The sequence below is a fragment of the Pleurodeles waltl genome, chromosome 5, assembly GCF_031143425.1.
Source record: "Pleurodeles waltl isolate 20211129_DDA chromosome 5, aPleWal1.hap1.20221129, whole genome shotgun sequence".
NCBI lineage: Eukaryota > Metazoa > Chordata > Amphibia > Caudata > Salamandridae > Pleurodeles > Pleurodeles waltl.
In genome coordinates, this window is record NC_090444.1 from 1,695,959,424 (window position 1) to 1,695,974,712 (window position 15,289).

The window sequence follows — 15,289 nt, forward strand, 5'->3', positions numbered from 1 at the left end:
ATAGAAGTTTTCTTTAATGGTGAATGCTTTTATCATAATTCATCTAAATATACAGGTGGCTCTCATTAACATGTTGACCCATGTATACAAAGGCCTGCACAAAATAGAACCAGCATACTTCAACAAGTGCATCACCTTCCACTAACCAACCACACACTTCCGATCTGCCTTCCTCTTTCTCACTGATGCTCCGGATCCACTGAGCCAACAGCAGAGGACGCAGTTTTTTTCATCTGGTGGCCCAAGCTTTGGAACAACCTCACCCTGCACCTCAGAACCTCATCTCTCCAGCAGTTCAGCAAAGGACTCGAGACCTGGCTGTTCGAATGAAGTAATCGTGCAGCAGCCAGCAACTCCAGTGTGATTTGCTGCACTTTACAAATAACTGATTGATAACATAAGAGTCAATGGCCCAGCGGGAGAGGCTTCACGCTTTCTGCTGTTATCAAATAGTGGGAGATGCCCTGGATTTCTAAACTTAATGGTACCTAATACAACCAACATTGAAGAGCCCCTGTGGGCTTAAAGAGGGTCAAACAGGATGGTACAATAGCTACGTCTTCAAGTACTTTCTCATTCCATAAAACTTTGGGTTCAAGAACTTTCCCTCAAATTCACAAGATTAGTATCGTAGGGCCTTGTTTAGATTTTGGCGCTAACGGTCCGGTGTAGGAAGTTGGCTCTGTATGCACTATTTCAAAGTAAGGAATAGTATGCACAGAGTCCAAGGGTTCCCCTTAGAGGTAAGATAGTGGCAAAAAGAGATAATACTAATGCTCTATTTTGTGGTAGTGTGGTCGAGCAGTAGGCTTATCAAAGGAGTAGTTTTAAGCATTTGTTGTACACACACAGGCAATAAATGAGGAACACACACTCAGAGACAATTCCAGGCCAATAGGTTTTTGTATCGAAAAATATATTTTCTTAGTTTATTTTAAGAACCACAGGTTCAAGATTTACATGTAATACTTCAAATGAAAGGTATTGCAGGTAGGTACTTTAGGAACTTTGAATTTGCAAAATAGCATATACAGTTTTCACATAAATCACATATCGCTATTTTAAAACTAGACAGTGCAATTTTCAACAGTTCCTAGGGGGAGTAAGAGTTTTTTGCAGGTAAGTAAACCACCTACGGGTTTCAAGTTTGGGTCCAAGGTAGCCCACCGTTGGGGGTTCAGAGCAACCCCAAAGTTACCACACCATCAGCTCAGGGCCGGTCAGGTGCAGAGGTCAAAGTGGTGCCCAAAACGCATAGGCTTCAATGGAGAACGGGGTGCCCCGGTTCCAGTCTGCCAGCAGGTAAGTACCCGCGTCTTCGGAGGGCAGACCAGGGGGGTTTTGTAGGGCACCGGGGGGGACACAAGTCCACACAGAAAGTACACCCTCAGCAGCACGGGGGCGGCCGGGTGCAGTGTGAAAACACGCGTCAGGTTTTTAATAAGTTTCACCAAGGGGTCTCTTCAGCGATGCAGGCGGGGGGGGGGGGCTCCTCGGGGTAGCCACCACCTGGGCAAGGGAGAGGGCCACCTGGGGTCACTCCTGCACTGGAGTTCGGATCCTTCAGGTCCTGGGGGCTGCGGGTGCAGAGTCTTTACCAGGCGTCGGATCTTAGAAGCAGGCAGTCGCGGTCAGGGGGAGCCTCGGGATTCCCTCTGCAGGCGTCGCTGTGGGGGATCAGGGGGGGCAACTCTGGCTACTCACGGTCTCGCAGTCGCCGGGGAGTCCTCCCTGAAGTGATTGTTCTCCACAAGTCGAGCCGGGGGCGTTGGGTGCAGAGTGTCAAGTCTCACGCTTCCGGCAGGAAACGCAAGTTGTTTCAAAGTTGCTTCTTTGTTTCAAAGTTGCAGTCTTTGGTGAACAGGGCCGCTGTCCTCGGGAGTTCTTGGTCCTTCTAGATGCAGGGCAGTCCTCTGAGGATTCAGAGGTCGCTGGTCCCTGGGGAGAGCGTCGCTGGAGCAGTGTCTTTAGAAGTGGGGAGACAGGCCGGTAGAGCTGGGGCCAAAGCAGTTGGTGTCTCCGTCTTCTCTGCAGGGTTTTTCAGCTTAGCAGTCCTCTTCTTCTTAGGTTGCAGGAATCTGAGTTCCTAGGTTCTGGGGAGCCCCTAAATACTGAATTTAGGGGTGTGTTTAGGTCTGGGGGGTTAGTAGCCAATGGCTACTAGCCCTGAGGGTGGCTACACCCTCTTTGTGCCTCCTCCCTGAGGGAGGGAGGGGGGCACATCCCTAATCCTATTGGGGGAATCCTCCATCTGCAAGATGGAGGATTTCTAAAAGTCAGAGTCACCTCCGCTCAGGACACCATAGGGGCTGTCCTGACTGGCCAGTGACTCCTCCTTGTTTTTCTCATTATCTCTCCTGGACTTGCTGCCAAAAGTGGGGGCTGTGTCCAGGGGGCGGGCATCTCCACTAGCTGGAGTGCCCTGGGGCATTGTAACACGAAGCCTGAGTCTTTGAGGCTCACTGCTTGGTGTTACAGTTCCTGCAGGGGGGAGGTGTGAAGCACCTCCACCCAGAGCAGGCTTTTGTTTCTGTCCTCAGAGAGCACAAAGGCCCTCACCACATGGGGTCAGAAACTTGTCTCTCAGCAGCAGGCTGGCACAGACCAGTCAGTCCTGCACTGAACAATTGGGTAAAATACAGGGGGCATCTCTAAGATGCCCTCTGTGTGCATTTTTTAATAAATCCAACACTGGCATTAGTATGGGTTTATTATTCTGAGAAGTTTGATACCAAACTTCCCAGTATTCAGTGTAGCCATTATGGAGCTGTGGAGTTCGTTTTTGACAGACTCCCAGACCATATACTCTTATGGCTACCCTGCACTTAAAATGTCTAAGGTTTTGCTTAGACACCGTAGGGGCATAGTGCTCATGCACCTATGCCCTCACCGGTGGTATAGTGCACCCTGCCTTAGGGCTGTAAGGCCTGCTAGAGGGGTGACTTACCTTTGCCACAGGCAGTGTGAGGTTGGCATGGCACCCTGAGGGGAGTGCCATGTCGACTTAGTCATTTTCTCCCCACCATCACACACAAGCTGGCAAGCAGTGTGTCTGTGCTGAGTCAGGGGTCCCTAGGGTGGCATCTGACTTGCTGCAGCCCTTAGAGACCTTCCCTGACATCAGGGCCCTTGGTACCCGGGGTACCAGTTACAAGGGACTTACCTGGGTGCCAGGGTTGTGGCAATTGTGGAGACAATGGTACATTTTAGGTGCAAGAACACTGGTGCTGGGGCCTGGTTAGCAGGGTCCCAGCACACTTCTCAGTCAAGTCAGCATCAGTATCAGGCAAAAAGTGGGGGGTAACTGCAACAGGGAGCCATTCCTTTCATCCGGCTGTCGACTTTTCAACTGGAAATCCGTCCACCGCCGTGACGGTCCATCCTCTGTATTTAAATATTTAGATGTTGGTGGTCCCATAGACAAAATCCTGCATCCGAACCGCCGTCTCTGCCATAAAACACTGCCTGTGTCGATGGCGGGAGAGGGGAAAAAGGGATGACACCGGGAACCCAGACACCCTTCCCTCCGTGCAGATTTGGATGTGGCTACTGCCAAGAAAAAGTGGTGGTCTGACCTCCATCAAAACACTATGAAGGGGTGAGAGGTATTCCCTGTCCGACCTCCCTTAACCAATAAGTCATCACACAAAAATGACAAGGAATGTAGTCAAGTATCCAGACCCGACTGATTAAAAAATTAACAATATTTTGAAAAAAACGGCCCTCACCCACAAATTGTGGCATGCTTCAATTTAGGGCCCTGCTAACACACTCCAAAAATATAAATCCCCTTTGGAGTGGAGCAGTAAGGGTGGGGGAACATGTAAGCACGAAAGACAAGACCAACAAGTATGGTACAGGGACCAAAGACGAACAACAGAAAAAAAAATATCTATATCTGACTCCGGCTGATCACTCATCCTATTTTATTCTGGTGCAGCCTGGACAGGATTAAAATATTATTGGTGGTGTTTTAGGAATTAATAACCTGTACACCCCAACCTCTGAAGAGGGTCAACGTGTTTCGGCCTGTTTTCAATGACGAATATGTGACTACAGTAGTGGTGCTCCCATCCGGCTCCGATGAAGATAGGCATTTATGAAACTGTATCCATGTGTGTACATTGCCAGGGGACCGGTACCTGTCATATTGGGCTGCAAGTTGTGTGTGTGTGTGTGTGTGTGTCAGTACGTGTATGTGTGTATGCGATGCAATTGGCTGGTCGAGATGGAGGGAGCTGGAGTGGGTGTATGTGTATCACTTGCAAGTAAGACTGATGTTGTTGTGTTGCCGTGGACACATTCAAGTGAGTGTGGTTGTTGTGTGGCGGACATTGTCATGATGTGGGTCGTTGTGTATTTTGTGTAGCTGTGTGTGTATTTGTGTTTGTGGTTGTTGTGTGTGGGTGCAGTGTTAATGGTGTGTGTATGTTGTGTCATGAATGTATGTCATTGTGTTTTCGGCATGTACGGGTTATATCGGAATGGCAATGGGTTATTGTGTGAATCTGGTGAGTTGTGTAGTGCGAGGGTCCACATATGGCTAAGGGACAGTGTGTGTATGTGTCACTTACCTCTCTTCCATAGCCCCTGCCATTGTACGAAGTTTATTGGGTCCACCACTGTCTTTGCAGGCAATCCGTCGCCTGTCAATCAGCTTGCAGAGCTGTCGCATATAAATACGGTGGGCGGAAGACCGTCGACTTGATGGCCTTCTCTTGTCTGTGGCCGACGTGGCTTGGAGGTGCGACCACCAAGATCTAAATCAGGACCTTAGTCTCACAACTCTGTCTTTCTTGAGTTATAAGGTTGCATTCAAAATCTGGTTGCGTTAGTGGCGTTGACAGTCACTGGTTCCCATTCACCCGTGGGAAAAACTAAAGCCTAGTCAACAGCACTTTTTCCTAGTCCATTACCTTCTCCATTCCTTCTTTACCTCTCTTAGCATGGTGTGACCTCTACTCCTTCCTTTCCACTTACCTGGAAGAAATAGGGTCCGGTGAGAAACACATTCTCCTAGTCCATTGTCTTTATGCTTACTGACCGCTTACTGACTGGCATACTGTGCCCTCTCAGGCTCCTTCCTTTCACCTGCATTGGTCCATTCATTGAAAAGCTGTGTATTTCCTCAGTAAAAGTGAAGATTATTGGTTGTAACTGAGAAGTGTGAAAGAAAAATAAATCTCCAATCTTACTTGAAATCTAAAACAGAAATAAGCCAACAGAGAGAAAGCGCTTCACCTTCCAGGATATTGAGTATGTTTTGCTAAACCCTCCCACTACGTAGTCTTTTTTACATTTTCAACTTGTATGCTGAAATTGATAGAATAAACATGACAGAACGTGAAGCTTCAGTTGGTGGCACCTAGCAGGTAAATGGATGCTTCTCATGATAAAGACAAAAATGGTCTTGTGAAGATACAGATAATAAACAATCCCACATGCTCAATTAGTCATTTTGAAAACCCTTGCTTAAAGATGCCAGAATGAAAAAGAGGCTCATCTTGTGAGATTCAGGAAGGCTAAGCAGGCCTAAATACAACATAGGTGTGAAGCATTGCAGCAGGTTAAAAAATATGGTTCTCAGGGATGTGGAATTCCTATCGCTCGACGCCCGGAACATCTTGTTTGGGGTCAAGGGCAACAAGTTTTTATGTTTACTTTGTCCTTGGGACAAGTAAGCCCAACCCTCTGCAGCACAAACCCTTTGGCTGCCTGTTTACATAGAGTGGAACTCTCTGCAGTTGAGGTAATGTGTTTCCAAAAGATAATGCTGTTCGAACTTGTATTTATGGTTCATTATTTGAAAACCTTCATTATTAGGGTGAGTGCTGTAAATAAATGTTTTAAGGTCACACTTCACTACTGACGTTGGTTCCAGTACAAAAAAAAAAAAGTGTATACACATGTTTGAAAGGTTTAGGCTATGAGGCTAAGTATAATGCTCCCAGAATGCTCTCTGATTAGATGCAAATGAAGTGTCATTTAGTAAAATGTTTTGATGCATGCTAGTATTTCCCAAAAATATTTTAATGGAAAATCAGTGTAACCATTTTCAACACCATTATGGGAAGCATGAAAATAAACAAACACTGACAAAGCCAACTGATCTGACATATTTTTATAAGTCTTTTAGTTTCATCAATGCGTGTCTTGTTTTGACATGGCTTTTGTAGCACTTTATTGTTGTGGGAGCTACCAGGCCCTCAACATTGTAACAAACACTGGCAAAAAAAAACCAAAACGTTTTTGAACTCTAAAAGCACACGTTGCCACCAGTGGCATAACAAAGGCCCCGCAGCAGCACTCCAGGGGGCCCCTTCAGCACAGCACCTGCCCTGAGTGAGTCTGGAGAGGGGGCTCCTCCATGTTCTTTGCAAAGGGGCACCCTCCAGTTTCGTTACGTCACTGATTGCCACTGTAGTTCCTGACACTGAACAAAACTACTTTGTGTGCCAATATGCTCCCTGTGGAAGAGAAGAATGCGATCACTCACAGTAAAGCCAGCCGAAAGAGAGAGAAATAGAAGTTTAATAAAAACAAAATGTCTTTGTTAACACCAGACCTAATTAGGGACCAAGACCCACATGTAGGTAGCTTTTTGGATGTTGCAAACAGCGACTTTCGCTGTTTGCGACGTGCAAAAAGCACATTGCGATGCACAAACCCAGTTTTGCGATTCGGTAACCTGGTTACCGAATCGGAAAACGGGTTTGCGACTCGCAATTACGAAGGGGTGTTCCCTTCCTAATTGCGACTCGCAGTGCAATGTAGGATTGTTTTGCGAACGCGGGTGCAAACCAATCGCAGTTTGCACCCATTTCAAATGGGTGCTAACACTTTCACAAAAGGGAAGGGGTCCCCCTGGGGCCCCTTCCCCATTGTGAATGTCACTGTAAACATTTTTTCAGAGCAGGCAGTGGTCCTGTGGACCACTGCCTGCTCTAAAAAAAATGAAACGAAAACGTTTAATTTTTCTTTTTTGTAATGCATCTCGTTTTCCTTTAGGGAAAACGGGCTGCGTTACAAAAAAAAATAAAAAAAAATGCTTTATTGAAAAGCAGTCACAGACATGGTGGTCTGCTGTCTCCAGCAGGCCACCATCCCTGTGAGGCCGTCATTCGCAAGGGGGTCACAAATTGCGACCCACCTCATGATTATTCAGAAATTTATAAAGAAAGTCACAAAAGTGCACCCATGGTATATGTCGTACCCCTATAAAATATTTGTGAACTGTATTTTAGCATGGGTAAATACGCATGTGTAGATTTGCTCATGTGAAAATCTATTGAGCATTTGCAAGTTAATTTTCCCTCCAGCCACTTTCTTCCCAACCCTGGAAGAAGTTCTAATTCTGCCATTGTCAGGAGTAAATGTCCAACCTTTCTTATTATGGGAAAATATTAGCGAGAAGCTGGTGAAAATCTTTAAAACATGCAGGTTAGTAGGTTTGCAGACTCAAAGGCATTCCAGCCCTGGAACTATTGCTTACTGCTGCTCCAGCCCCAGTATGCAGATCTGCAGAAAGGTGGAAAAATAAGGAAATTGCTACAGTAGGGATTGAAACTGCAAGTATTCAAGCCCTACTATGGTAGTAGCCCTGTCATAATCAGAGAGGCTATTATCAGAGCTCTTACATAATGAGATTGCTGCCATAATTTGGCGCCACACTACATGGCACCAAAGGGACAAGTAGATCTTTTTACAGGACAAGTAGATTTCGGAAGCAACCTGTCCTGTGGACAAGTAGATATTTTAATAAATTCCACACCCCTGGTTCTCCATGATATGTAATGCAAAGCGATAAAAAATAATAATGGTAATGCAAAAGTGAGTTTACAGTAGACACACCTTTGCCCCCGTCTTATAAAGTCAGGTTCTGTCCCTCCAAAGCTTCCCATTTGTTGAGGATATAGGCGCAGTTGCATTTCATGGCAGGCCAAATAGGCTGACATGTGGAATTCCAGTACTCTCGCCATAATGTGAGAACTGGTTCTTTACTGAATGCTTTTGAACCTATTTTAGGGTGATTCATAACCAGCTATTCTTAATGTCAAGTCCAGATCCCCCTTTAGATCCCTGATACCCCACCCCCATTCTAAAATTAGTGGCTCCAATGACAAATCTAACTATCAATAGGCTCTGACTAGCAATAGGCTATTTAGTCAACCATTAGAATTAGGATCAATTACTCGATTTTGGAAGATGTCACAGGTAGTGCCTCTGCTCATGAAGCCGAATGCAGACTCTTCCATTCTGAGTAATATAAGGCCAATTTCTCTGCTCCCAGCTTTAGGGAAAATGTTGGAGAAAGTGGTGAACAAACACCTTTCCCAGTTTATAGAGCAATAACACGCTACATATGATTCAATCTGAGTTTCGTCCCAGGTTTAGTACCAAGATGGCACTATTCTAGGTCTCAGAGCTTATAAAAGATCATTTAGACCAGGGGAAGAAAGCTCTGGGGATTCTTTTAGATCTTTTGGCGGCTTTTGATACTGTCTCCTACACTATCTTGTTGGAGCTTCTTGAGGCAGCTAGAGTTGTTGGCAGAGGCAGAACAACTTTGGCCCCATTTATTTGGGGTTGGCCAAATAAATGGGTCCAAAGTTGTTCTGCCCACCGGTGGGCAGATGGGGCAGTTATCCCAGATTCACAAAATAGTGGGGTGGTGGCTACCAACCACTATGGGTATGGCCATACCCCCACCCTCTTTTGGGGGGAAATAAATCTTCCCTGGCCTCTGGTGGGCTTTCTGCCTCCCTTGGGGGCAAGTGGGCCTTCCAAAAATAGGCCGATCTGCCCAAAGGGGGGGTGGGGGGTGGGGGGGCAGATATGGCCAACAGTAATGTGCTCCCATGGGAAGCGACCCTTTCTCAAGGGGCTGTCCCCCCCCCGCCCCCCCAAACAAAATACACACATACCAATCCCTGGTGCCTAGGTGGTTTCTGCCCCCCCTTGGGCGGCATATCAGCCTAATAGAAATAGGCCAATCTGCCCCCAAGGGGAGCACAAATGGCCTAAAATACATTTGCTCCCCAGTGGAACAACCCTTGCCTAAGGGGTCGCTCCCCTTGCGTGAAATTGACGCAAAAAAAAAAAAATCCTTGGTGTCTAGTGGAAATGGCCTAAAGACAATTTGCCCCTCAGGGGAGTGACCCTTGCCTAAGGGGTCGCTCCCCACATATAAATAAAATAAACAAGCAAAAAAAAAAATCCCTGGTGTCTAGGGATTTCTGGGGGCAGAAATGGCCTAAAATAACTTTGTTTTGCTAGCGCTTCCCCCCCGAGGGCCGGTAGCTGGATGTAACAGTTACGTCCTCAGCACCCGAGCGGTGCTGGCAAGGACGTAACCATTCTGTCCAGGGCACCGAAGGGGTTAATAACTAACGGCTATGTGGATTAGAGCTGTCATTGGACTATATATTTACAGCCAGTCTCGACATTGCTTCTACGATAAGTGCATCCTTGAAGAGCACCACTGTGGCTCCCTCATCTTCACATCAAAAAGTGTTAACAAACAGTCAAAGAAAGAGTTACCTGTGCATTTTCCTTTTTTTTCGAATTAAAGAGGCAAAAAAACAAACCTAGAAGTTTAAGAAAAACCTGCAAACATATAGAAATGTTTACGTCTTATAGAGAGCAGAGGACCAACACGTTTTTTCTGTAATATTTAAAATGTTTAAAAGAAGACAAAATTATTGTACTTTTTCTGTAGTTTTTTTATTTTGGGTGATTTGTGAGTTTCTTATGATATAAGGGATAAAGTACCCCCGTTGTACTTCATAAGGATATTGCAAGGCACCGAGGAGTTCCATAACAATATAACGGAACTAGGCCAAAGGCCACGTTGTCTTTTACGGTATTAGAACACCGACGTGAATTGCAGTATCCGTATCATATACCCTAGGTTGTCCTTTATTCCATATAATACATTGTCACACAATCACATTTCTAAAACCTATTAGATATATGTTGCAAAAAGATATTAGAAATAGTTCTATACTTAAAAAAAAAAAAAAACAACAACAAAAACAAGAAAGTTGTAGTTGCTACAAATGTATGGAAGCATGCAGAAATATTCTAACTTTTCTATAATTATCTAAGGAGTACAAACAAATGTTCTTTCTGCTCGTCACTGTAAGCTGGAGCAGAAGAAATAAAAGCAACGCTTTGTTTTTTGTTGCTATAAACAGCTGCTTTCGTTATGCTTTGTGATCCGACCTGCCTTTCACCTTGACTACTGGCTCTGGGATTAGGAATTGTGATGTCAGAACTCGACTATAATAACATGTTACAGTTGAGTTCAGATGTCTTTTCTTCCTAACTGGTGACTGGGTGCGTCACAAGTTTCTGAATATAAAGAAATTAGAGATGGGCATTTATACAGGGATTTGCAGAATTCCAGGTATTATAAAGTGCTTTCTAAGAGTATGGTATGGTTTAATCCTGAAAATTAAGGAGTAAGTCCCAGCTACTGGGAAAGAATGCTTATTTATCGTTTCATATGTATTCCTTTGCAGTTACTAACTTCCTTCTGTTGTTTGCTTAGAATTCCTTTTTTGAGCTTGTGGAGTTATCACTTGGTGAAAAGTAAAGGTTTCCTAGATTATTGAAGGTGAGAAAGGACTGGATGTGCAGTTGAAGGTACTTGCATATCTCAGTTTTAAAAGGCACTCAAGACCTAAACATTTTGACCCACAAAGGTACATTGGTTTCTCTTAGGAATCTGCTGCTCACCCTTGGTAGCCTGGTTCAGACAGCACAAAAAAGTATGTATTTGTAAAACAGCTAGCCGCTCCACCACCCATGAGAAAGAAATGAAAAGGGCCAAATCAAGTTTCTTAAAAAGACAAAAAAGGTGGGGGTTCATGGGGTTGGCCATTATTGGGGGTGGCAAAGCTAGCTTCACAAAAGAAATCTGAGAATTCAACCGTTGTTGCAGTGGAAATGTCCCCTTTGTGGCTTTGGAGAGCGTACACCAGTGCCCCGAGTTCCCCACGTAGCAAATCCCTGGTTATGTGTTTTTTTTTTTTTTTTTTTTTTTTTTTTTAAACTCCAGTGCACACGCAATCATTCATATGCACAGATGGTCCCAATGTGACAGTGATTATGATCAAGAGTGGGGTTTTGGTTTGTGGTCTGAAGGTACACACCGTAAGATCCCGTTTTTTACTTACAGTGACTACAGTCAGCTTACCAGGCTCTAGGGGACTGACAATAGTGGAAGCAACATACTGTAGTAGAAAATAGGCCTTTTTCCCTCTGTCTGCATGGGGAACATTGCTCAGCCTTTTCCCCTCCTTCTAGATAGGGAACATTGCCTACTGTTCTCTCCTGTCTAAAATTCTGACTGTCCCCTACACCCATGCTCTTCACTCCATCCATACACGAATGGATGTTGCATGTACGAATGCATGGTCTGAATGCAGGATAAACCTGAAGAGTGTGTGCTGTGAGTGACAGTTGCTTCACAGGAATCCATTTTGGGCCACCTTTGTGTTGGTAGTGTGCAAGATGGAAGGTGGATGAAGCTTACCAGATAGCACTGAATTGCATGGTCCCTCTAAAGTATTCATGGGGTCTTTAGCCAGTCAGACTCTAGGGTTTGGGAAGCTCTGAGACAAAGGGTCCATTTGAACTAAAAAAACAAAACAAAAAAAAACACCCTTTACCCCTTCTTGATCTTTTCTACCCAGAGGTGCTACCCCCAACAAGTTGTAACGTAGTGGGGTGTAAAGGCCTCTCTCTCTTTTATGACTTTGTTTTCGATTTCTTTGACAGATTGCTTCCTCCCCCACGACTCCTTCCTTTTGTCACTAACGGACAAAGATTGTGGGTTGACCTGTCTGTGCGGAATATGCAAAGAAATTAAACAACCTGAAACCGGTCCCAGAGCTGGGCCTGAGGAATCCACAATCAGTTCCTGCAAACTAGTTATGGGTGGTAGGCTCTAAACCTCCAGTTATTGTGCCATCTTTGTTCCTCTACATGTGCCTGTGGGGCCCCTCATCGGAGACCAAGAATGATATCTGAGCTCTAGGTTGACAATGCTGACTGCAAACTTCCCTGTATGGGGTTCGGGAGCATGAACCTGGAAGTTCTGTAACCTGCTGAAAGGAGTTGTCTTGGACCACCTTGAAGGAAGGCGGCTACTGGCTGCTGACGAGTGGTACTCTTGCTTGAAAGAAGCATTTCCTAGAAAAGGATGGCTGCAAGGAGCTGGGCAGGACAAAAAACCTGAAGTTTGTGTGCTGTACCCTAGGAAAGACCTCCTGTGCCTAGCCTTGTGGTGGTGCCTATCCACTCTGGTCTACTTGCAGCGTGCATTTGGGAGTGGTGACTTGCTCAACAATGCTGTACCTGCATTTCGGCAGTTTGACCTCCCTCTTAGTTGGAAGGTGAAAGTAATTGTGAAGGACAGACGCAAAAAGCAAATGTCTGTTAGGGCTGAACACCGAAGAAAATGGAAGCCGCATTCATCAATTTTACATAATCACCAAACCTAGATCACTGCTACCCAGGGCGGGCTCTTTATATGTTTAGGTGGTGGCCTCGTCTTTGCGTTATGGAAGATCCGGAAAGGAAGAATCCCGTCATGATACCAGTTGCAATGAGTGGGAACCCCCACTTAAATGTGCCCATACCACCTCTTTCTTGGGGGTGCATGCCTATGCAACTGCACCTCTTGTGGGGGAGGGTATGTAAGAGTCAGCAGGACTGGGGAAATATCAGTGCTGTCTTCACTTGGAAGCTATGTGAAAGTGCATACACAAGCAGTAGTGGTGCCGAAACATTTGTTGGCATCGGCAAGCGAGAGAAACTTGTGGATCAAGTCTAACTGTAGCAGTCTGTGGAACAACTAAAAAGATCACATGAAAAACAGGCTTACAGACGCTTTGGGAGAATGACTGAGATTGTACCTTGTAAGCCTTGCAGTGGTTTAATGTAGTTTCACATTGAGCTTAAAGCCTGAACTGGCTGGATCGTTCCTCTGAAATAATGATGTACCTATTGCTCTCTTTTTCATGTGCAGTATTTATCTGTGCCTTGATGAAAATACTTTTTCTTGTTAAGTAACAGCATTGACTGAGCACTGATTTATTAAGTGTTGTTATAGGATCCGAGTGTCTGTCCCCACACCTCTTGGAGTAAACCTTGTGCCTCATTACCTCCCTTCCCTAAGGTTGTGTGTGATGGGATGTTTTTCGTGTTTAGTTTTGGGTCCAACAGTAGGGTAAGCCTAAGGGCTTCTTTGGTAAAACACTCCTTTCTTTTGTTAGAGTCCCCTGAGGCTCCTAAAAAAAGTTGCACAAAGTGTACACATTGCAGGGGTTGAAGGGAGAGTACACCCGCATCAGTGGCCTGAACTGGTTGTTAGGGTAGGAGATGCTGAACAAAACTCTGGTTTTCTTTATAGTTGTCATCTGGAGGCCACATCACTGTTAACATTCTCCACCCGATGCAGTGTGCTGCACTGCTGCAGATGATGTCCATTGGTCTTTGGGTGCGGTGGACCCCTCTTTATATTCAGCCATGCCTATAGCCAGGAAGTGGGCCCCACCCACTAGTTAAAGTAGATGCAATAAAATATAGGTGACTTTTAGGTTGGAGGCATTAAACAGAGTTGAGCATGAAGATGAACATGCATGAACATTTGACTCACTATGTATATGATGAATTCCTACATAAAAGGAAGTTCCTGCACCAGCGATGTACATCATCGTTCATCTGTTGTGCATAATGCGCTGCTAAACGTTTTCAGAATTGCCTTTCAATCACCTTGCTTGCCATTTCATATTGTATCCCCTGACTTGTATCTCTCTACAGGATCCCCTTTCCTGGTCAGAGGACCCTGCTCATTAACATCGAGAGCTGGAAGTGGGAGCCTGAAGATAACAAAGTGCTAAAGAAAGATGGAGGAGAGAGGAGAAAGTCACAGGAAAACTAGGTAAACAAAGGAGATACTGACACTGTGGAGAAAGCACAGCATTGTAGCTGAGGGAGAGATCAGCATGCCTTGAATTATTCATTTAACTTTGTCTCCTTTAACTCCTTTGGCAGATGTCCATTTGTATGAACATTGAGGGCTGGGTTACTAACATATTACAAAATCCCTATCATGCTACTGATGGAGCTTTTTGTACCATAGACCTGGCAAACTCACTTCTAACACTTGGCTAGCTGCTTTCTTTTCCTTTCACCCCTTACAGACTGATCACAACCCCTCTGAGCACAGACCATTGCTTTTATCTGAACTTCTAGGTTGAATCATTGCTCTGTATTGACAGCTGCATCACTACTGCTTGTCCTTATTATGGCTGAACTGTTGATGCTCTGAATAGAACACTTAAGTCAATCAATCAGGAATTTGTAAAGCACACTACTCACCCGTAAGGGTCTCTAGGTCCTGAGGAGGTGAAGGGGGGAGGTGCTGCTACTGCTCGAACAGCCGGGTCTTGAGAAGTTTCCTGAAAGTAAGGAGGTCTTTGGTCTGGCGCAGGTGGGTGGGAAGAGTGTTCCACGTTTTGGCAGTGAGGTGCGAGAATGATCTACCTCTGGTTGTAGTTCTGCGGATGTGTGGGACGGTTGTGAGGGCGAGGTCGGCGGAGCGGAGATGCCGGGTCGGGGGTGTAGAAGGAGAGCCGTTTGTTGAGGTATTCTGGTCCGGTGTTGTGCAGTGCTTTGTGAGCATTGGTGAGGAGTTTGAAAGTGATTCTCTTGTTGACAGGGAGCCAGTGCAGGTTTTTCAGGTGGTCTGTGATGTGGCAGTGGCGGGGGATGTCCAGGATGAGGTGGGCGGAGGCGTTCTGGATGCGTTGCAGCCTCTTTTGGAGTTTGGCCATGGTTCCTGCTTAGAGGGCATTGCCGTAGTCCAGTTTGTCTCTTACGAGGGCTTGGGTGACTGTTCTTCTGGTTTCAGTGGGGATCCATTTGTAGATGTTTCAGAGCATGCGGAGGGTGTTGAAGCAGGAGGAGGGGATGGCGTAGACTTGCTGGGTCACGGATAATGAGGAGTCCAAGCTGAATCCCAGGTTGCGTGCGTGGTCGGTCGAAGTGGCTCCGAGAGTGGCAGGTCACCAGGAGTCATCCCATGTGGAGGGGGTGGAGCCGAAGATGAGGACTTCTGTCTTGTTGGAATTGAGTTTGAGCAGCTACTCTTCATCCATTCGGCGATGGCCTTCATTCCTTCGTGGAGGTTGGACTTGGCGGAGTCCTTGGTGAGGGAGCGGATCAGATGGTTGTTGTTGGCATATGAGATGATGTTGAGGTTGTGGGATCGGGCGAT

General features: G+C 45.7%; 1 protein-coding gene across 1 annotated transcript in view; it reads left to right on the forward strand.

Moving 5' to 3' along the window:
• The window catches only part of LOC138296682 (protein FAM228B-like), a 144,433-nt gene that overhangs the window by 15,972 nt on the left and 113,172 nt on the right, over nucleotides 1-15,289 (forward strand). Inside the window, exon 2 of the mRNA XM_069236033.1 lies at nucleotides 13,831-13,951. Coding sequence (XP_069092134.1) covers nucleotides 13,917-13,951 — 35 coding nt within the window. The 5' untranslated portion in view covers nucleotides 13,831-13,916. The remainder of the gene's footprint in view (nucleotides 1-13,830; nucleotides 13,952-15,289) is intronic.